Here is a 22,786-nt window from a genome sequence, read left to right as displayed (position 1 = left end):
ATCCTGGTCCCAGTATCTCCTCAATGCAAGAGGATTTGTGTGGTGATGAAGACTCATCAAGCGATGAAGACTCATCAACGAGTGATGAAGACTCCTCCACAAGTGAGGAAAAATATCATCACCAAAAAAAAGAAGTCCAAGAATAACAAGAAAAAGAAGAGCAAGAAAAAGAAAAAGTGGAACAAGAGGAGAAGAGAAAACTGAAATAAAGTGAGGTTTGTATATTTGATACCTCACTCTCTCACTGCATTGCTCACTCAGTCCGCTTTCTTATACACCAGCTCCTCACTAATTCCTAATTCAGTAGTCTGGAAACGGCAGTAAGCTGAACTGTTAAAATCCTGGAAATACCATTCAGTTATGTTTTATTAATTCCGAGCACCACTGCAGACAGATGAGCATTAAACAGAAATGCTATCGCACTTTACATCGATTGCAAAATACAATTAAGTGCACAAAGGAACACTATTGTTAAACAATACTATTTGGAGGCTGGTTGGCAATAGCAAGTTCACCTAAAGATCACTTATGAGGCAGATGCCAGCTTTCCATACTTACTTTTAAAAGAGCCTGGTTCTCATATCCTCCTATAGCACATTTATTGGTTAACAACTTTCGGGTTCTCAGAAATAGATACATGGTTTTTTTTCCCTGTTGCCATTTAAAGTTATGGTTTGTAGCATTTTGGTTTTGTAAGCTGTATCAGCTACCGGTACACAAACTCCTGCTGCTGATTTGATTGGTGGCAGCTATAAAGGCAGAGTAGATTATTTACAAATAAGGCAACAGTTACGGAGTGGTTAAAATCAAGGGAGTAACATTTTTTAATTTTATTTTGAAGTCAGTTTTCATTTGCAGTCCTGAGTCGTTATAGTGATTCATAAGGGCATGTAGATCTGATAAGTGCTAACCCATTCATTTGCTCAGGAACCTACTCATTCAGCCACCCGGGCTAATCCACATAGTGACTTATTCATACATACTTTTTTTCTCATTCAAACATCCTCACTGCTGCTTATTTACATAGGCTACGTCGTTTTGATTTGTTGGCTTGTAGGTTTTCTGTTTTTCTTATTGTGAAGAATGTCCACTTGCTTGCTCACTTTTATACTACTATTTTGTTAGTACTGAACAAAGTGCATAGGTATGATTATGCATTGTATGTATTGTTTTATTGTGTTTTACATTTTTTAAAGTAATTTCTTCTTTTCTTTACTGTAGTAAATACCATTCGAGATGTGGTGAGGCAATATAGGAGGCTACTGAAGATGACAAAAAGGGGTGCGACCATGACCAGAGCATTCCAAAAAGAGGGTGTGTCCTGGAATGCTGTGGCTCAGCTTGGACCAATCGCAGAATTATATCTTGCAGACCGAGCCCAGTTCAATTCCCTAACCTTCACATCAGGAAAAATGTCAGTTTGCCCAATTGTGTAAGGAAAAAACGACGGGAAATTGGAAGAAAAGTCACTGATATGAAAAGACAGGGTTTGCTTTTGCCTTTTCAGCTGCAGTAAGTTATGTCATGGGACACAGTTACTAACAGTAGAATTAATGTTATTTTGGTTTGTTCTTCCTGTCATTGGGCATTCATTGGTTTGCACAGGATGCTGTGGTTTCTTTTGTTAATATAATTGTTTTTATGTTACATTCATGAAACAGTTTAAGTGGAAAAATGATGACTTTTGATTTGATTTATTCCCTGGCACTGCGTTGACTGGGTGACTATTGAGCATTGACAGTATTCACACATTATATTTTGTCTTTTGGAGCAGCACAGTATTTTGTTTTTCTTCCAGTAAAAATGCAACATAATAATTTTATGTTGATTAAACATCTGAATATGAAACAATGTTTGTGCTTTTTAACTTGTTTTCCAAAGACCTTTTTGTGCTGACTTTAAAGTCAGGATATTTTTGAGCTGACAGTATTATGGGTAACTGGTCATTATCAGACATGCTGATGAAATACCCCTGAAAGTCTGCTGAACATTGAATTTGAAATAAGCAAATTGTAGATTGTATACTTAATTCAATAATTTTTCCCTTTATTTGGATGGTGCAAATTCAAACATGCAGGTCTTTACCAGAGAGTTGGTACAGCCCTTAGTGACTCTCTGTAGACTAGCAGTTGATGCACCACTGATAGTTAACTGAACACACATATATTTGTATAGAAACAAGGGGACAACTTTTCAGAAGAGCCAAGAATGATGTGAAGCTTTTACTGAGAGTCTGCTGAAAGACTGATCTATCAACATGAAAACTACGAGAGTCTGTTGCACTTTACAGAAATAACACTGATAATATGCTCACTATCTACAGATGAGTGTTGAACTGGTTATCACATGTACCTGATCATCTGTAGATACTGTATTTATAGTCAGCTGATCATCTCCCAGTATCTCTCTGTTGGTTTATCTGATCATCTGTAGATATTGTTTTTATAGTCAGTTGATAATCTACAAGTATCTACCCGTTCATTTACCTGATCATCTGTTGATACCTTATTGAAAGTCATTGATCATCTACTAGTATCTCACTGTAGATCATCATCAAAAATAATAAGGTCATGTCTAATATAGTTAGTTGATAGTATGTAGGTATATTTCTTAATTGAACCTGAACTGTCTACAGATGATCCTTTGTTAATAGTCAACAGATATGCTGTTGATATGCTACTTGTAGTCTGTTGAGCATCTACAGGGGGACCATCAAAATAAAAAGTTACCAAACAAGCAGCCGAGAGTCAGCCGAGAACCAGATCCATATCACACTGAGCACTTCCACACCAGCGCCGAGAGCACCGCAAACACCAGCCCAGCAGGCGGAGCATGTATGGTTAACTGCACAGTCTGCAAACAAAGCACCCCTCAGATGGTTAAAAACAACTGCCTGTCTTTCATCTCCTCATCCTCCCACCACAGCACACACATGCAACTGTCCACAAAGTTCAGTTGTTTATTCTGAATCTCGAAAGCACAACCCCGGATGTACAGCAATGACCGTGTGCTGTTCACTAGTTATTATTACCCTGCTGTTTTGCAGAGCATCTGAAGGAATGATCAAAAACAGAAAAAAAGATCAGTCCAATTCTTCTCTTACTGTCAACATCTACACTGTACAACTAAATGCTGAGTCACAGTAATGAACATGATACGACTATATCTTTACTTTGTGTGTTGTGTGGGTCCATAGTGTGCATGTGTTCACAGATATCATCGGGAAACTTATGTAAGTTTGGCAAGGGCATATTGTTCATAAGCCCTTTGCAGAACTTGCCTGACCAACTCGGAAAAAAATTATAGTAGCTCTCTGAAAAACTGAACACGACAAATGCACATTACAAAGAACTGGTTAAGACAATGAAATTGTGTAGCAAAGTAAATTCTATTGACTCAACAGATGAAATTTTATATGTTTTCACACTCGGATATTCTTTGATGAATTGTGTGTATTAAATAACTAGATTTCGAGAGTTCATGGCAATAATGGCCATAACATCAAGTGTATAATGCTGGATGAAAAATGAAAACTTTATAAAGAAACAAACTAGGATGCAGAGGCATTTTTACTATTTGGAGCATATTATACGCTGTGAAAAGAAATGATTTTGAGATCTAAAACCAGGTGATAAATGAACTGCAGAAGCAGTTGATGTTGTAAACAAGAAAGTGTTTTTCATCCGTTGTTATGCGACAGACACTTTCCTGCTTTTCCTGTTTCTGGAAAACGTTGATAAGATAAAATGAAAGAGTAGACTTATCAGTGGTCACAATGAGTAATGTACACCTTATCTAATGTTTTCTCCTTGAAATAATGTATTCATTTATGTAAGATGTGACATATTATTTGTTACATCTTTTCTTCTTTTGGTCAAACTAAAATTTCTAGCCACATATTTGACAATGTCCTGGAAATATAATTTGCCACCTGAACAAAATCAATAAAGTCCTTTCTCAGAAATCAAATAGGATGTATGTTAATGATAATACATAGGACCTGCGTGTGTTCTTACTATGACTGTTTTTTTAACCTAAAATGAATCACAGTATCCTATGTTTCAAATCTGTGTGGGGTGATTTTACCTTTAGCAAATAAGAGAGCTTAGCACTATGGAATATTAAGGAATTGTTGTACTTATCAAAATGTAAACATTATACATTAACCAATGTGCACATGACTCTTACAAACAGATGTAAAGGACACATTCATTCACTGTTTCCTACTGAAAGCCCCTTGTCCTCACCTGACCAAAAAAATTGTTATGAAACAGTTAAGACATTGTTTCAGATGGTTATTTACAGTCTGGTTAAGATCTTGCCCTCTTATCACATTAATACGATTTCTTGAAGATAAGATCACAGGTACTCTAGCATATATATATAAAGCAGAGGTCTTGGGATGTTGTGTTACTAGGTGGACAGAACTACTCTGATCTCATCGACGCGAAGCAGAACGACTCGCAGCAGCAATGAAGTGGGCCGTTGTCCTCTGTGCTTTGGTGGCACTCACTGAGTGTGTCAGGTAAGCAATAATCGCACTTTCAGAAAGACAACTGAAAGCAGAAGTCTCTTGCTGAGAAGGTTGCTGTTACATCAGAAATGTTTTCTGTTAATGTACTTCATGGGGTGCTTTAACTAGATGCAAACAAACATGATAAATTACAGTTTATAAGATGAGAATTGAGGTCATTATATTCTTTATTCTGATGGTAAAAATAGTTAAACTTTGACTGCAATATAGGCCTAAAAAGGAATTTTCTCTTTTTGTCCATCTCTCTCATACTGCAGGATGCCCTTAATCAAAGGAAAAACAGTCAGAGAACAACTGAAAAAAAGGGGGATGTGGGAAGCATATAGGAGGAAGTATCCATACAACCCCATAGTTAAATTCATACAAAATGGCGTTGAAACAATGACCAATGACGCTGATGTGAGTCTCTCAGAAGCAGTGCAGAATCTAAGAAGTAGATATATTTGCATTCATACTGAGTGATTCTGTCCTTATAATAATGCTACACATACATGCTTCTGTCTTTCTACAGTTGTCTTACTATGGTGTTATCTCCATCGGGACTCCACCTCAGAGTTTCAAAGTGATCTTTGACACTGGCTCCTCCAACCTGTGGGTGCCCTCTGTTTACTGCTCCAGCCAAGCCTGCCGTGAGTATTCCATTTTATAGAGCTTTTTGAGTAATTATTATGTTGGTGTTTATTATGTTCTTGACCAAACTCATGATCCAACATCCGAAACATATATGAGTTTCATTCTAAACTGAGGTTACACAGGTGGTCAAGTAAAGTGACTTCCTCTCATTCAGTTGTCATGGTAATTGTGTAAGACCTAATGATTGGGGGAGTGAAAACCTGCTTGTAAATTTGTTTGATGTATCATCTTCTCTCCCTCAGAGAATCATGCTGAATTCAACCCTCTGGCCTCTAGCACTTTCCAGTGGTCCTCCCAAACCATTTCAATCCAGTATGGCACCGGCAGTATGAATGGATATCTCGGATATGACACCGTGGTGGTGAGTGAACAAAAAAGTATCATTTGGCATGGACAATACTGACAACAAAGTAAATAAGTAGGTGAATGATTCTTGATAATCATGGTGTGCACATGGATAGCTGCTGTTCATGAAAACCTGCAATGCTATGGTAGTGTAGAAAGATAGTGGAGAGAGGTGTAAAGATCACTCTGACCTAAGCTGCAATGTTCTTCGCACCTCCCACCTGCAAGGTTGGTGGGATCACAGTGTCCAATCAGATCTTTGGGCTGAGCACAACTGAGGCTGCTTTCATGGCCAGCATGCAGGCTGATGGCATCCTGGGCCTGGCCTTCCCTTCCATCGCAGCCTCTGGGGCCACACCTGTCTTTGACAACATGATGAGTCAGAACCTGGTCTCCCAGAACCTCTTCTCCGTCTACCTGAGCAGCAAGTAAGACTGGCTCTTAATTCATGAACTGAAAATCCCTTTCTGAAAATATTTTGACTATTTGTAATTCAAGAACAGAATTCCAGTGAAACTTGATATTGGTTTTTGTGCCCTGGAATAGTATAATAATTTAGTAGTTTATAATAGTTTAGTCCTTTATTTTAAACTAAATTATACGAAGGTCAAACCAGAAAATAGTGTTGTTGTCTGCTCTAATGCTCAGTCCTCTTTTTTGCTAAAGTGACCAGAGTGGCAGTTTTATCCTTTTTGGTGAAGTGGACAGCTCCTACTATAGTGGAAACTTAACTTGGATCCCTCTCTCATCTGAAACCTACTGACAGATTACTATGAATAGGTAAAGCACTTACACTGGACAGACCAAAAAGCAGCTGAATTTAGAAGTATACTTAGAATCACTGAATTAGAAGTAAAGCAGTAAAATTAAAGAAATTTGGTTGATGGTTTTTTTTTTTTGGTTGAGATCATTCACTGATATGTTCTCCTCCTCAGTTTTACCATTGATGGGAGCGCTGTTGGTTGTGCTGATGGTTGCCAGGCTATCCTTGACACAGGGACGTCCCTCATCGTGGCTCCCAGCACTGATTTCAATAACATCACCTCTTGGATTGGTGCCACTGTGGACGAATACGGAGATGTGAGTGGACTATGGTCATTAGGTTTTGGTTTCAAAATACCACTGGTCCCCACATGAATTCATCTTTGTAAACACCACCTCATTGATAACAGGTCATTGTGAACTGCAACAACATTAACAGCATGCCCCCTGTGACTCTCACCCTCAATGGAAACGAGTTCACCATCCCTGCCTCCGCCTACGTCTCACAGGTCAGTGCACACATGACACCGTAAGACTCATACAGTCGGTACCCTTTCTAATGTTGTTAAGGAAATAGGAGAAAAGAGTAGAGTGTTAACCATTTCCTCTCTTTCAGAAGAGATTAATAGGGCTCTTCATTTTTGAGTTATGTAAAAGGGTGCAACAGCTCTACATTAAATGTCTTATTGATCTTTTACGTTATTCCTCCAGAGCAATGGTGAGTGCATGGCTGGTTTTGGAAACGGTGGCTCTCAACAACTGTGGATCTTGGGTGATGTTTTCCTCCAGCAGTTCTACGCTGTCTTTGACAGACAGTACAATGCAGTGGCCCTGGCACCTATAGTTTAAAGAGAGTAGCACATCTCCTCTGTTCAAATTGCGATTTATGTCTAAAATGTCTTACATTAAACGTGTATTTTGCAGTAGAACATTTTTGCTGTGTCTCTGGTTTTTCATCCTGTCTACGTTTGTCCTTTGGTCTGGATGACAGAGGATAATCTGAAGGAATGATGAAATTGACTTTTTAGGCACATATAAGTCAAAATTCAGTCAACACTATTACAATTAATCACTATTACCATGTCTATTACTATGATGCGATGCGGATGCAGTCTTCGATTAATATGGGCACATCTAAAATATTCACGTTTACTAACTTATCTACCATAATTACATTTTGTTTGTGTTCTTCTTCATAGATTTTTTTACTACATTTTTTACTACTACATGTACTGCATTTGCTGATGTTAGGGCAGCACACCAGACCAATTAGAATACAAGAAGCCTTGATCACTGGGGCTACTGATTGATTAAGTATATTCCTGCATACAAAATGTACATAGAAAGGCTTATCTGAAGCAGTCTAGCTGCCGTCTCTTATACTTTATCTTTGACACTGAATGTACCTGGTGTACTCATGCAGCTGTGTGTCTGGTCTGTTATTAATTTAAAAATATGACTGAATCACCTATGGAACTCATTCTGTTGCTATTGGGTAGTCAGACATTTAGCTTTCTCTCTGAGAGTAGTGTTAGGGTTACTCTGGTACAAGGTGCTATAAATTTATCTTTAGACCTCAGCAGATGTTTTAGCTCACTTTGCTAACATTCTTAGAGCTGAGATGTTTCTGATCAGAGAACCTCAGCTTTTATTTTGACTCAGGTGTGTTTATTTCATTTTCTAAATCAGGCAGCCTTTGTTTTTGATTCAACACTGAGGAAATAAAGGATCAATGAGAAATCACATGTGACCTGTGATGAAGTGAAGCGAAAAACTTTCAGGACTTATATTTCTTATAGTGTCATACACACAAAATGTCCCCTCAAAGACAATAAAGATCTAAAATGTTGTCTTAAAACAACACTCTCATCAGCTATTTTTCGTTTTCCTGTTTATTTAATTAATATTAACTTGAGTTCATAGTCACACTCACAAAATTATATTGTCTACACATACAACCCCTTTCAAACTATTTCATTATGTCAGCATAATGTGTACAATAACAAGTTGTTGTATATGGTGACAAAAGTGACCAAAATCCCATGGAAGAATGGGTGACTTATGGACAGTTCCCCTCAAATTCTCAGGAGAGCTGCAAGGAAGATAATGGCACTTTGACACATGAGAAATGCGTGAAAATGGCTGACAGTAGTACTGCTGCAGTGGTAACACGCCAAACTTAACAGTCATCAGAAAGAAAGTTGCATACAACATTTGTCATGGCTAAGTGCTAAATTACCATATATGCTCAGGATATTAATTGTAGCATTGAATTGTAGTATTGAATTCCAATTCGAGTTCACTTGAATTATGGTTGGTTAACTACTTGAGGGATATATACCATCATATTTAAAGCTGTTGTCACTGTTATTAGTTCTATCTTCTATGTTTTATTACTGTAGTATCTTACGGGTTATATTACTGAATGGAAGCATGTTACTGCTGTCGGTGTAGTGCTTATGATTTACACCTTGCTTCCTGTTTAGTATCTTCACCACCAAATACATGTGCTGTGCCCATACAATATGCCCTATTGATCAGATTTTAAAGATGCAGGGTACTCCCCAGATGACAGATACCAAATTTCATGCTGATTGGTTGAACAGTCTAAGAGCATTTAAAAATCTTAAATTTACAGATTATTCCAAATGGACAGTGAGAAAGTTAATGAAATGTAGTATGATGTATGGTGACAAAAGAAAAAAAAAAATCATGTTAATAGGCAAAACACTTCAAAAGTTACAAGCCTTTTACCTTTGTACTTCTGTTAAATTGCAATGCCACTTCCTACTGATCAAATGACTTAACAATTCTTGAAAACCCCCAGAGAATGGTAACAATGACAGGTACCAAGTTTTCTGTCACGACACTAAAGTGTTGCTGAGGTATGGTCTCACTTCCTGTTTGGCATCTTCGCTGCTGAATTCGTTCAGCAGTACAACCGAATGTGTTTGAGAATAAAAAAGAAGACAAAATGGTAAATTTGGTAAAAATCTGTAGGGGAAGGAAAGCGAAAAATAACGTTTTGGTTAAAATTCAATACGATGGAAATCAAACATGGTGGAAATCAAAATCGCTAATGTGTGCAGATGCTGTCATGCTCCAAGGAATCAGAAGAAAAAAGAATGTAAAGAGTGGATGAGGCCGACTCTGGTAATGACAATGAGTTCACCTGCTTCAAGTTCATCCATCATAACATCTTGATGGATGAAGCCGAAGAGCTGCTGCATGTTGACATATTTGGCTCAGTCCATGGTTCAGACAATCACAGGGGGCCCCCTTGTGGTGTGATAAGAAGAAAGACTGATACTCAGTGATAGCCAAGTTAGACATACATACACAGGTCGGCACGCAGATGTTCAAGAAAGGCCCTGTGCTGCTCACTAGCTATTACTGTCCTGTTTCGTGCAGAATTTCTGAAGTAATTATTAAAAACAGAAAATTTGTTCTTTTCTTCTCCTATCGTCAGCATCTACTTTGTACACCTGAATACTAAGTCCTGGCAAATAAACAGCATAAAACCCTGTCTTTTCTTTGTGTGTTAAGTGAGTCCATAGTTTGCATTTGTTTAAAGATATTATTAGGGAACTTATACAAATAATAACTTTTGTAAGGGGCACATTGTCCATACACCTGTGGGTGATTCAGCGAGGTGGGTGATTCAGTTCTCTTTCCATTCTGAGACTTGCATTGGGTGCTCCTCTGGATGGCCACCAGTGTTCACTGAGCGTGTTATCAAGGTGCATGGAAAGTGAGATGAAGGAAACCAAATTTTCATCACAGCAGGCAAGTTCCATCTGACTGTCTCTTTGCAAGCCTTGTTCGTAGATGGTACAGAGTGCTGACTCATTCCAGTAAATGGCAGCTGGCATGGTCCAGCACATAATCAGCCACCAACTGATTGCTCTGGGTCAGATGGATCAGCCTCCTACCTCCATCTTTACCACCCGTAGGGTGGTCAGACACTGCTTGGAACAGGGCTTCAAATCACTTGTATGAGGCAACTTCCTCTACTACTCTCTCAGATGGAAGTGGCCTACTTCAATGCTCTACCCATCAGGCAAGAAATTACCATAGCCACTTTGGATTCATCTGGAAGAGAGGGTTGGTGAGCAAAATACAACAAGCAGTGTAGAATGAAGCCCCTGCATTTCAGTGATGATGGGTGGGAATCACCAGAGGGTCCGAGGAAATCGGAAGTGTGGGAAGAGGAAGCGGTGAGATGGTGAGCAGCTGGATCTGATAGATGACCTCAACAAGGCAGAACAAAGTTGGGTGAGTTTGTGTAACTGGTGTGCCACCATACTGCTCAGTGCTGGACCCAATGAAGCTGAAATGAGCATGGCTGAATTTTCGTTGCTCAGGGCTGGTTCGCTGCATCCATGACAGGATGAGGTCTTAAGTCAGGGAGATCTTGGGAAGCCAGATACATTTGCAAATGTTTATACACTAGTGACAAACTTAGGCAGAGATTTCTGAGCAGCAGGAAGTTTGGACTCAGACAAAACAGGCTAAAAGGTACACAAGGACAGGTATAAGAGGACAGAGCTCAGAACTAACCAGACCACACAAATTCATGGACATACGCTGGTCTTCTGACTGAGGATTGATGTGGATACACAGGAATAAAGCTCAGTTACACATGGTAAAGGGAAGACTTCACAAATGTTAAACAGAAATGAACAGAAATCATGTGGAACAGATGATTAACTGAATCGCTGATATGCCAGTGATAAGCAGAACAGTGATGTATTCATTTATGTAAGTTATGAGAAGTTTTTATGTCTTATAATTTTTCTTCATTTGACAAAGAAACATTTCTGGTCACGTATTTCACAATGTCCTGGAAATATAATCTGCCACCAGGAAAAAAATCAGTGGAGTACTTTCTTAGACAACAAAACAACAGAATGTTGATAATAATATGTAGGACCTGAGTGTGTTCTTCATATGCCTGCGTCACAGTATCCTGTGTTTCAGATCCGTGTGAGGTGAGTTCACCTTTGGCAAATGAGACAGCTTAGCGCTATGGGATATGAATGAATTGCTGTACTTATCAAAATGTAAACATTATGCATTAGCCCATATGTGTGTAACTTTTACTTACAGATTTAAAGGACACATTCATTCACTGTTTTCTACTGAAAGCCCTTGTCCCCATTTCACAAGAAAAAATATTAGGAAACAGCTAAGACATTGTTTCAAGTAGTTATTTACACTCTGGTCCTAATCTTGCCCTCTTATCACATTAATATGACTTCTTAAAGATAAGAACACAGGTACTCTAGCATATATAAAGAAGAGGTCTTGGGATGTTGTGTTACTGGTTCGACAGAACTACTCTGATCTCATCGACTCGAAGAAGAACGACTCGTAGCAGCAATGAAGTGGGCAGTTGTCCTCTGTGCTTTGGTGGCACTCACTGAGTGTGTCAGGTAAGCAATAATTGTACTTTCAGAAAGACAACTGAAAACAGAAGTCTCTGTGTGAGGAGGTTGCTGTTACATTAGAAATGTTTTGTTCCTAATGTAGATAATGGAGCTGAGATAAAGTTTAGAACGTTGAGAGTTGAGGTCTTTTTGACATGCAAGCTGATGATACGAATCATTAAAATATGATTTCAGTGAAGATCAAAAAAGTAACTTTATTTGTCTGTCTTTCTCACGTACTGCAGGATGCCCATAATCAAAGGAAAAACAGTCAGAGAACAACTGAAAAAAAGGGGGATGTGGGAGGAGTACAGGAAGAAGCATCCATACAACCCCATAGTTAAATTCATACAGAATGGTGTTGAAACCATGACCAACGACGCTGATGTGAGTCTCTCAGAAGCAGTGCAAAATCTATGTAGTAGCTGTCCTTGTATTCATACTGAATGATTCTGTCCTTATAATAATGCTACACATCCATGCTTCTGTCTTTCTACAGTTGTCTTACTATGGTGTTATCTCCATCGGGACTCCACCTCAGAGTTTCAAAGTGATCTTTGACACTGGCTCCTCCAACCTGTGGGTGCCTTCCATTTACTGCTCCAGCCAAGCCTGCCGTAAGTATTCCATTTTATAGAGCTTTTTGAGTAATTATTATGTTGGTGTTTATTATGTTCTTGACCAAACTCATGATCCAACATCCGAAACATATATGAGTTTCATTCAAACCTGAGGTTACATAGGTGGTCAAGTAAAAGTGACTTCCTCTCATTCACACTGTAAAAAATGATTTGTTGTTTTAACTTAAAAAAGTGAGTAACCTGGTTGCTTTAAAATTTTAAGTTGAAAAATTATATGGTGAGTTAGCACAGTGAGGCAATCAAGTTGCATCAAATAAAGATAGTATGTTGATCTGACTAATATTCTAAATCAGACAGTGTTCTATCAACTAAAGACTTTTTATTAACACAACATTATCTTTAGTTAATATGACTTGAAATTATACATCATGTCAACTCATTTGAGCATGGAGATGCATTGAGTTAATTCCGAAGTTTACGTTAACTCAACAAACAATACATTTGTACTTGTATGTTTGTAGTTGTATTGATGTGTATTTTTAATTTGTCTCGACTAAGATCTTACTCAGTTCATCTACATATAGCTTGTATTAACTTTTCAAGAAACTGACTTGGTTGCCTTAAATATCTTAGCTCTCTTAACTCATCAGTTACACAGATGGTCAAGTAAAAGTGATTTCCTCTCATCCACACTGTAAAAAATGATTTGTTGTTTTAACTTAAAAAAGTGAGTAACCTGGTTGCCTTAAAATTTTAAGTTCTATGAAAATCATAACAAAATGACAAAAGCCCTTTTCTACACTGTAAAAAATGGATTTGTTGACTCGGCTTAACCCAGTCAAGACATCGTTTAGCTCTGACTGAGTTAAGTTATGTCAACGTGTAGTATCAAGCTTATTACACTTACATAAATTAGTTCATACAACTTGCAGTTTGTTGACTCAACTTCCTATGTCAAATAATTTGGACTAGAAAGGGTTAGATAAGAGAACCGAAAAAGACGTTGGTTGATCTTATTTTATCAAATTTGTACAAATGTGGGTCAAGTTTGCTCAACGTAAAATACCTTCCTTTCTTCAGTTCTTTGAGGGAAACAGTGCTTTTCTTTACAGCAGCAGCTCAATGAACTTTCAGACCATCCAATTTTACACATATTGTAACAAAGACAAAACACAGCTCATTACCTGTGTTACCTTAGAGAGCATTTAATAGACAAGTTTTACCTTACATTAGGGACACCACTGAGACATAACCATGTGCACTAGTCAATTTCCAACCGGTAACACACGTTCAAGTCATTACCTGAGTCGATAAACTGAAGATAACAAGCGCACACACGAAACACATTACAGAACGGTAATCTTCTTAAGTAATAAAAACTCTTTAATAAACATTACTGCACAACAAAATTCCACTCCCAGCATGTCCTGTACAAACCAGGAAGTAACAGCTACAGAACTCTGTTACAGTATGTTCAATCATCGTTATCAAGTAAGTACATTTAAATTTAGTCTAGCCAGTTCATCAGCAGGCAATACGAATTAATCATCTAGTCTCTGTCTCAGACAGCCTGTCACCACAACTTTTGATGCATATTTCATGCTTAGTTTGGATTTCAGAATGCGCAACACTGTGTCTGTGGTAATGACGTCATATTGCAGGCGCATGCGTGTGACACAAAATACCCAGACCTGACATATGTTCTGAAGTTAACTGAACAAATTACTATGAGTTTTCAAGTCTTTTTTCAAGTTGGAGTTGTTGTAACTCATCATATTTTGTTGAAATGTGCAATGAGTTCACTCTGCTTGATTGCGCTAGTCCACCTGACTAAAACCCCAAATCCTTTTTTACAGTGCAGTGGTCATGGTAATGTTGAAAGACCTAATCATAGAGGGAGAGAAAACCTAGCTGTAATATTTTTTGATGTGTCGTCCTCTTTTCCTCAGAGAATCATGCTGAATTCAACCCTCTGGCCTCTAGCACTTTCCAGTGGTCCTCCCAAACCATTTCAATCCAGTATGGCACCGGCAGTATGAATGGATATCTTGGATATGACACCGTGGTGGTGAGTGAACAAAAAAGTATCATTTGGCATGGACAATACTGACAACAAAGTAAATAAGTAGGTGAATGATTCTTGATAATCATGGTGTGCACATGGATAGCTGCTGTTCATGAAAACCTGCAATGCTATGGTAGTGTAGAAAGATAGTGGAGAGAGGTGTAAAGATCACTCTGACCTAAGCTGCAATGTTCTTCGCACCTCCCACCTGCAAGGTTGGTGGGATCACAGTGTCCAATCAGATCTTTGGGCTGAGCACAACTGAAGCTGCTTTCATGGCCAGTATGCAGGCTGATGGCATCCTAGGCCTGGCCTTCCCTTCCATCTCAGCCTCTGGGGCCACACCTGTCTTTGACAACATGATGAGTCAGAACCTGGTCTCCCAGAACCTCTTCTCCGTCTACCTGAGCAGCAAGTAAGACTGACTCTTAATTCATGAACTGAAAATCCTTTGTGAAAATATTTTGGCTTTTTGCAGGTTAAGAGCTAAATTTTGTTTACACTTGAAAGTGATGTGGATTGACTGAAAAGGATTTTATAGCAACATTGTGCACTATCATGACAAGTTTGCTCCTTTGTTTTGAGCTACATTATATGAAAGTCAAACTAGAGAATAGTGTTGTTGTCTGCTCTAATGCTCACTCTTATATTTTCCCAAGTGACCAGAGTGGCAGTTTTATTCTTTTTGGTGAAGTGGACAGCTCCTACTATAGTGGAAGCTTAACTTGGATCCCTCTCTCATCTGAAACTTACTGGCAGATTACTATGAATAGGTAAGGCATTTAAATTGGTTAAATACGCAGCTAAACTTAGAAATACATTTTGAAACCCTGAATTAGAAACACAGCAGAAAGTGAAATAAATCGGGCTGAATGTTTGCTTTGGTTGAGATCATTCACCAATACGATTTTTTCCCTTAGTGTTATTATTGATGGGAACACTGTCGGTTGTGCTGGTGGTTGCCAGGCTATCCTTGACACAGGGACATCCCTCATCGTGGCTCCCAGCACTGATTTCAATAACATTGTCTCATGGATTGGTGCCACTGTGGACGAATACGGAGATGTGAGTGGACTATGGTCATCAGGTTTTGGTTTCTAAATACCACTGGTCCCCACATGAATTCATCTTTCTAAACACCACCTCATTGATAACAGGTCATAGTGAACTGCAACAACATTAGCAGCATGCCCCCTGTGACTTTCACCCTCAATGGAAACGCCTTCACCATCCCTGCCTCTGCCTATGTCTCACAGGTCAGTGCACACATGACACCGTAAGACTCATACAGCCAATGCATTTTCTAATATTATTAAGAAAGACATGAGAAAAGAGCAGAGTTATCCTTTTCCTCTCTGCCAGAAAAGGACAATTAAGGCTGTACATTTCTGAGTTTTGAAAAAGGGTGCAGCAGCTCTACATTAAATATCTTACTGATCTTTCACTTTATTCTCCCAGAGCTATGGTGAGTGCATGGCTGGCTTTGGAAATGGTGGCTCTCAGCAACTGTGGATCTTGGGTGATGTTTTCCTCCAGCAGTTCTACGCTGTCTTTGACAGACAGTACAATGCAGTGGCCCTGGCTCCTATTGTCTAAAGACAATAGCACATCTCTAATGATATAACAGTCTATTGAATTTGCTATGTATGTCCAAAGATGTTTTTAAAAATTAAACATATTGTTTGCAGTAAAAAGTATTTTTACTGTCTGTTTTGTTTTTCATTGTGTACATGTCATTGTTATTTGCTCTGGATTACAGAAAAAAGTCAAACCAACACTATTACTATTAATTACAATTTTGCAATCTAGACACAGTCTATGATTAATAAGGGAATATCAAAAACACTCACGTTTACTATCTTATCTAACATAAGTACATTTTGCTTGTAGTCCAATTCATAGATGTTCTGGTTTATTTTTTGACTACATAACATTGTCACTTACCACTGCTAATTTTACAGTTTGTCAGAATTAATCCACATCTTCCAAAAATTTTCAAGATAAAATTGAAAGAAATGAGTTACAATTAACTTCTGGAATCCTAGTTTTAAGGCAGCAAACCAATGATATATACATTTTGCACCTGTTACAACAGCCAAATAACCAGGTGTTGCTATTGACAAATCCTTGATTTGATTCTAACATTGGAAAGACAGCCTGTTTCTACTTAAGAATGCTTCCAAGTCTGGGACACTGTTCTCAATTCAAGATGCAGAAAAGTTGGTTCATGTTTCTATTTGTTCGAGGCTGAACTACAGCATTGCTCAGTTCTCTAGATGTTCCTTAGTGTCATTAAACAGAGGTGGATAAAGTAAAAGTAGAAGTACTTTTGCTATAAAAAAAGCACTCTAAGTAGAGTTAAAGTATCCCTCCTCAAAAATATTTATGTAACAGTAAAATAGCCACTCATTTAAAATTTACAAAAGCGGTTGTCAGTTTAACTCTACTTAGAGTACTTCTGCTTTTCTTTATCTACCCCTGAACAGGTCACAGTTACTTTAAAATACAACTATCAGAGCTCTGACAACATCTGGCAAAACACAAACATTAGCCCTGCCTCTTCATTTCTACATTTACTTCCTGTTAAATATTGAAAGAGCTAGTAATTCACACATCAAGATGAAGGGTATTGTACCAAAATTACATTCATTTAAATACACACACTAGAATTTGTATACCACAAGTTCCAGTTATCAAAAACATTAGCTAAATTTTCATAACGCTGTTTATGTTGCACCCACAATTAGTTTCATATTTTCTTTTATATTTCAAATTGCAGGCATGCAATTCTCAGGGAATGTCACGCTGGAGTGGAGTGGTGCAGGACCCAAGCACGAGACACGAAGGTTGCGCCGACAAAAAGGAGGACTTTACTTGAAAAATGAAGAACAAAATACAGGTGCAAACTGGAACAAAACCGATAACAAAAAGGCGCAACCTAACAGCGTGCATATAAACACAAACGATAGACCAAGGACAGGTGAAACACAAGGGCTTAAATACAAGAGGAAAACTAAACAGGGCTAACATGATTGGATGAAATTAACAAGGGGGGGAACGAGGTTAATAAATACAACAAACAGGATCAGGTGAGGGGTGGAAACACACAAGGAACAGGAGCACACGACATTTCAAACTAAAAGTCCAAAGATGAGGTGCAGGCTGTGACAGGGAAGCAAGTTATTAAAGCTAAATGAAGGTCAAGTATTAAACATTTTATCATCAAGTTTCAAGTTCAGTCTTGGGTATTTAAATTTGTCGTACAGGGGTTCTAGGAAATATAGTCAAAAACAAAATAAGGTCGAGTGCTATTTTAGCCAGTCGGCACCAAGGTCAAAACACAACATCAGTACATGAGCAGGAGATGGATAAATTATACACAGGCACAGAATAGTGTACTAAAAATGTCAAAGAATGCGGGCAGATCTTTTTTTTTTTTTTCTTTTTGTGACTTCTTGTTGCCCATCACAACCCAAACTCTAATGCACACACAGACATTTGGGACATTAGTTTCCTTTATACTGAATGTGTGTCACCTTGAGAGGAAGCGGCTACAAATAAACAAACTTATTTTTGTTATTATCTGAGTTTTTCTGAGGTTTCAAAATATGTAGGTCAGCATTTATCACAGTTTTAACCTTGTCACAACTTATGTGGGGTATTTAAGATTATGTTGTTGCCTTTATCAAATACCTACAGTATCAACCCCTAGACAGGCTTGTAGAACCTGTATGATAATCAGACATGTGAGAGCTACATTGGTGCCAGCTTGGAATAATGCCATGTAGGTTATGGTGGATTAATTTTTCTTTGTGCGAGTAGTTTCCATTATATATTCATGTTAGTTTGTTAGCTACAAATGTCAAAGCAATCTTCACAATAATTTTGTAGTATGTCAACAAACAACACTTCGTGTAATTTTTTTAAATATTGTTTTTAGTATAGATTTTTTTGGTATATATATGAATTTATTTTAATTTATTTTAAAGGGGAAAAGGCAAGATAAAATGAGGATGGCTGAGAGGGAGTTAGTTGGGGTTTGAGTTTTATCAAGCTGTCTTTGATGGTAAGCTGGTTAATTGATTGTAAACTTGTAAACTTGAAATCCTCATCAAAGTAATCCTATGACTAGCTAGCACTGCTAGCATCTGAGCTGATATATGAGGTAAATTAATTAAAAACTACATGCCGGACAATACCAGTGCCATAACCCCCCCCCCCTCCTTCACAGGCAGGTAATTGTAGAAGTAAGATAAAATATTCTGAAGTGATCTGGCACTGGTGCAATTCACTGTCACTTTCTTGAGGAATTAATGGCCATGTAGTTCCACCATTCCTCCAGTCTCATTGGTTACCCTCCCAGTAATGACATTCATGAGCACTGCTTCCTCACAAAAATTAAGCACTTTTTATCTCCATGTGGTATGACTGAACTCAGAGGCCCTCTGCCGTAAAAATGTACCACTCCAATATGGGAAAAAATATATTTGAAATATATTTCGATGAGCACTTTTGAAAATATATGTAAAAATTCAAAATTGGCCCAAGAAATATATTGTTAGTATAACATATATCAGTATATTCACTATGGCTTAATATATGTCAATATATTTACTATACCAGCATTCAATGGGCAAAAAGTAGGGAAGCACCCTACACCGGTTGCTAGTCCATCGCAGGGCAGACAAACAAACAAACATTCACACCTAGCAGCAATTTAGTGTCTCTAATTCATCTAACCTGCATGTCTTTGGATGCCTGACTGGGAATCGAACCCAGGACCGCCTGGCTGTGAGGCGACAGCACTACCCACTGCGTGACTGCACCACCCTATTTATGAGCTATTAAATATATTCACTTATATGTATATTTCTGTTTGTATGCACATATATGTGCATATATTTTTGACTTTGAGATAATTGTTTTGGTGAAATATATTTTGAAATATAAATCTGATCTAGTTCAATATTTTCACAAAAAAAAATGCATTTTTCAGTTTAATCTGAATTTGTGTTCTCATTCATTCTATTCTCATCCATCTTCACTTCATGTTAAATCTAAGCTCAGCCAGCTTTGAGTTGATGGTTGTCCCTTTGGAGGCCTGGGGGTGTTTCTTCATAGCTGCTTACTTTTCAAAAGATGTACATCGAAACATGTGTATAAATGTAATAATTGAACTAAGTGCTGTTTTAATGTAGCTCGATGTCTTAGGGAAGCAAATGTAATTTGTCATTTGACATTACAGTCATTTAAATGAAAGTATACAGTATATAGTATAGTAGTATGTAATATAGTAAACAGTAGCAAAATCTGTTATTGTTTTGTGGGGAAAGAGGAGGTAGAAGTAATTCCTGAACTACTAAAAGAAACAGAACATTTTGGCCCTTCTTTAGCTGTATAAGCGAGGTGCTTCTGAGACTGAAACATATACATCTGAAGAACAGTCAGCTTCATGACTGCATAGATTTTGTCATATATTTTGCATTTCATGTTATAGATTTGAGTATATTTGAATATATTTCACAATTAATACATCATACATTTTGTTATGTTTGAAAATATATATCAAAATTACTAAGATATGTGAACAACAATGCAAATATGTTGCAGTGTATTTACAATATATTCCACATATATTTAGACATTTTAAAATATATTTCAATACATTTTTTTCTGTATGGGTTTAGCCTTTTTTCTGGCCCTCATTTAACCACTTACCTTAAATTTAGGCCAAATGAATTGCATCATAATTTTATCCAAATTATCTCATTTTTACTCTCAAAAACTGATATTATTTGCATTTGTCATAACAGGTTCAAATACACTTTACTAAATAATTTGTGCAAAATCTTGTTAATAAAATAGTCAGAATTCCAGTAAAGGAATTAAGCCTTATTCTACAATGGTCTGGATATATGACATACATCTCCATAGTGTCATACCATTTTATTTAAACAGGAAACCACTTTTTAGAACATCGCTAGCCAAGAGAGGAAGAGTGTATTCAGTTCAGGGTGAACTGGAAGCAATTTTCAATGGGCAAACAAGTGCCTTTGCAGATGAGTCAGACTGGTAACTGCAGTGGTCATAATAATGACATAACCGAGGATGCAAAGGAGCGGGATTATAATGAAGGCACTGATCCAAGTGAAAGTGAAAGCAAGGGCAAAAGTTAAAATGAGAACCCGAGGATACTGCTCAGGGAGGATAGTTTGTCCTGGCACATCACAGTGCAGACAGAATGGAGTCAGTTTCAGTATTGCTGGCTTAAAAGAGTTTCTAAGCCCTGAAACCACTGTTACATGCGTTGATTATGAGGCTCCCTCCAGGTATACATTGCAACCACCTTTACAGTACAGTCAGAGATTTGTGTCTTCAGAAAGGCTATACAATGTGGTGGTGAGCAGCAATAAATGCAGTCTCCAGATATATGGAAAATTATTGACACCCATTGTCAAGGAGAACAGGTAAATGATTGGCAGGTAGCTGAATACAGATATAACACCCAGTACCAGGGTTCACTAGGAAACTGATGCATGTTACAGCCTCATTGCAAACATAATTTGTCCTAACTGTCTTCAATCTTTGCTTTCATCGATCCATTTTGTCAACAGCCTAGCCTTTTTGGGAGAATGGAAAAAGGAGAAACTCTGGAAATTAGCCCATGGTTGGATGAGTTAGGGGAAAACTGGGTTCAAGTAGTGCCAAAGGAACATAACTCTATAGATGAAATGATGACTTCTCTCAAGGGAAAGTTCAGCTGCATCAGACAATATATGCGTAGAGGCTACATCTCTGTGGCTTTGAAGACTGGGTTAGAACAGGACACTCAGGTGTACACTTTGGCTTTGATGTGTTTTTAATTTAACGAGAATTTTCAAATTTTGTATCATAACTTAGGTGGAAGTTGAAACCAGTTTCATGTTGTGAATAAATTCTTTTTTTTTTTTTTGCATACCTCTCAGAATTATTATAACAGGTGCTTAATAATGTGTGGTCCCATGTGAAAATGTGTATGTTGTCATCCTCTGGATTTGGTTACAGGAATTTGTGCCTTTGTTAAAAATTAAGAATGAGGAATATGGTCTCCTGAAATGTTTTCTTTTATAAGCTCATGGAGACCAGAAGTTAATGAATATCTGAAATAAACAACTTTTTTAAAACACACCTAAACAGTTCTGAAAAGTTGTTAAAAGCATGCATATACATATACATATATAGTGCTAATGTATATGATAGCAAGAGAGTGTGTATGTAACATCATTATGAAATTGCACCATGGAAGAAATGCATCATTTGCAAGTATCAGTTAGCAAGAAACACATTTTGACATATCTTTTATTATATCAGCTGTTATATCTGATGTTCACATTCAGATTTCCACTGTTGATAACTAGGAGAATGTTTTAAATGTGATATCTGTCATAGTATGCTGTATTTTAGTTTCTCAGCTCCATGTGGGATAACTTCACCTTCAGCAGCAGACACAGTGTGGAACTGGATGTGTATGTTGGTGCATATCAGATGTAAACATTATGCAATGATGTTTACATTTGATATGTTAATCTTGTACAACAATCCCTGTGCTCATGATTTATCTAAAGAGATATAGGCCTAAAGAACATATTAATAGACTGCTATTTGTCCTTGTGCTTAAATAACAACAAAACTGTGACAAAATAGCAACGCCATTGCTTCAGATTATGTATACTCCAGATCTAATCTGCTTTCTTTTCATACTGATGATAGGAGCTCAGGTACTAGTGTGTTTAAAAGATACGGGTCCTGGAATGCGTTAGTACTGTTCTGGTACTGTTCTGGTCCATAGAATGACTCTGAGCTGCCATGATGAAGTTGTATGACACTAGAATGTTTCCAGCTAATAAAAAGTGTAATAAAAACCTCTCTCTCCAGTTGCAGGATTCCCCTGATCAAAGGGAAAACAGTCCGAAAAAAGGCTGCGAGAGAAGCATTGTGGGAGGAGTAAAGGAGAATTATCTGTACAAGCCATTGGTTAAGTTCAGGCATGGACAATGACCAATGATGTTAATGTGAGTGTGTTAGAGTTAGTGCAGGTCAACAAAACTCCCCTGTTTGACTCTTATGAGCCATCTAGTATTTCACTTGTTCAAATAAAGCGAAAAGCTATAAATAAATGCCTTTTTTTTCCTTACAAATGAAAACCCTATGTACTGCTAAATTGTCCTATGCTGAGATGAAAAATATAGTGACTTTCCCTGTGATGATGCTATGATGTACGAAGCCTCAGCAGACTCTTTCCCTTATAACATTACATATCCAAATTTTTCTTTTATCTCTAACCAATGTCATCTCCGCCATGATTGCACCTCAGTGTTTTAAAGTAATCTTTGACACTAGGTTCTACAACTTGTGGGTGCCCTCCATTTAGTGCTCCAGCCAAACCTGCTATGAGTAC

The 22,786-nt window shown here is 37.7% G+C and overlaps 1 protein-coding gene and 1 pseudogene across 1 annotated transcript; both read left to right on the top strand.

The window, feature by feature from the left end:
- The first annotated feature begins 4,472 nt into the window (after window positions 1-4,472).
- On the top strand, window positions 4,473-7,123 carry LOC115821075 (pepsin A-like; annotated as a pseudogene).
- Window positions 7,124-11,656: 4,533 nt separating this feature from the next.
- Window positions 11,657-15,945, top strand: LOC115821076 (pepsin A-like). The gene is made up of 9 exons (XM_030784834.1): window positions 11,657-11,709; window positions 11,949-12,090; window positions 12,203-12,320; window positions 14,234-14,352; window positions 14,565-14,764; window positions 15,009-15,122; window positions 15,270-15,414; window positions 15,507-15,605; window positions 15,808-15,945. Exons 1-9 carry the CDS (start codon window positions 11,657-11,659, stop codon window positions 15,943-15,945), a joined length of 1,128 nt encoding a protein of 375 aa, XP_030640694.1.
- Window positions 15,946-22,786: the final 6,841 nt, after the last annotated feature.

The sequence above is a fragment of the Chanos chanos genome, chromosome 9 (genome assembly GCF_902362185.1).
Source record: "Chanos chanos chromosome 9, fChaCha1.1, whole genome shotgun sequence".
In the NCBI taxonomy this organism is placed as follows: Eukaryota; Metazoa; Chordata; class Actinopteri; order Gonorynchiformes; family Chanidae; genus Chanos; species Chanos chanos.
The sequence above is the reverse complement of the archived record's forward strand: the minus strand, read 5'-3'. Positions and strand labels throughout refer to the sequence as shown.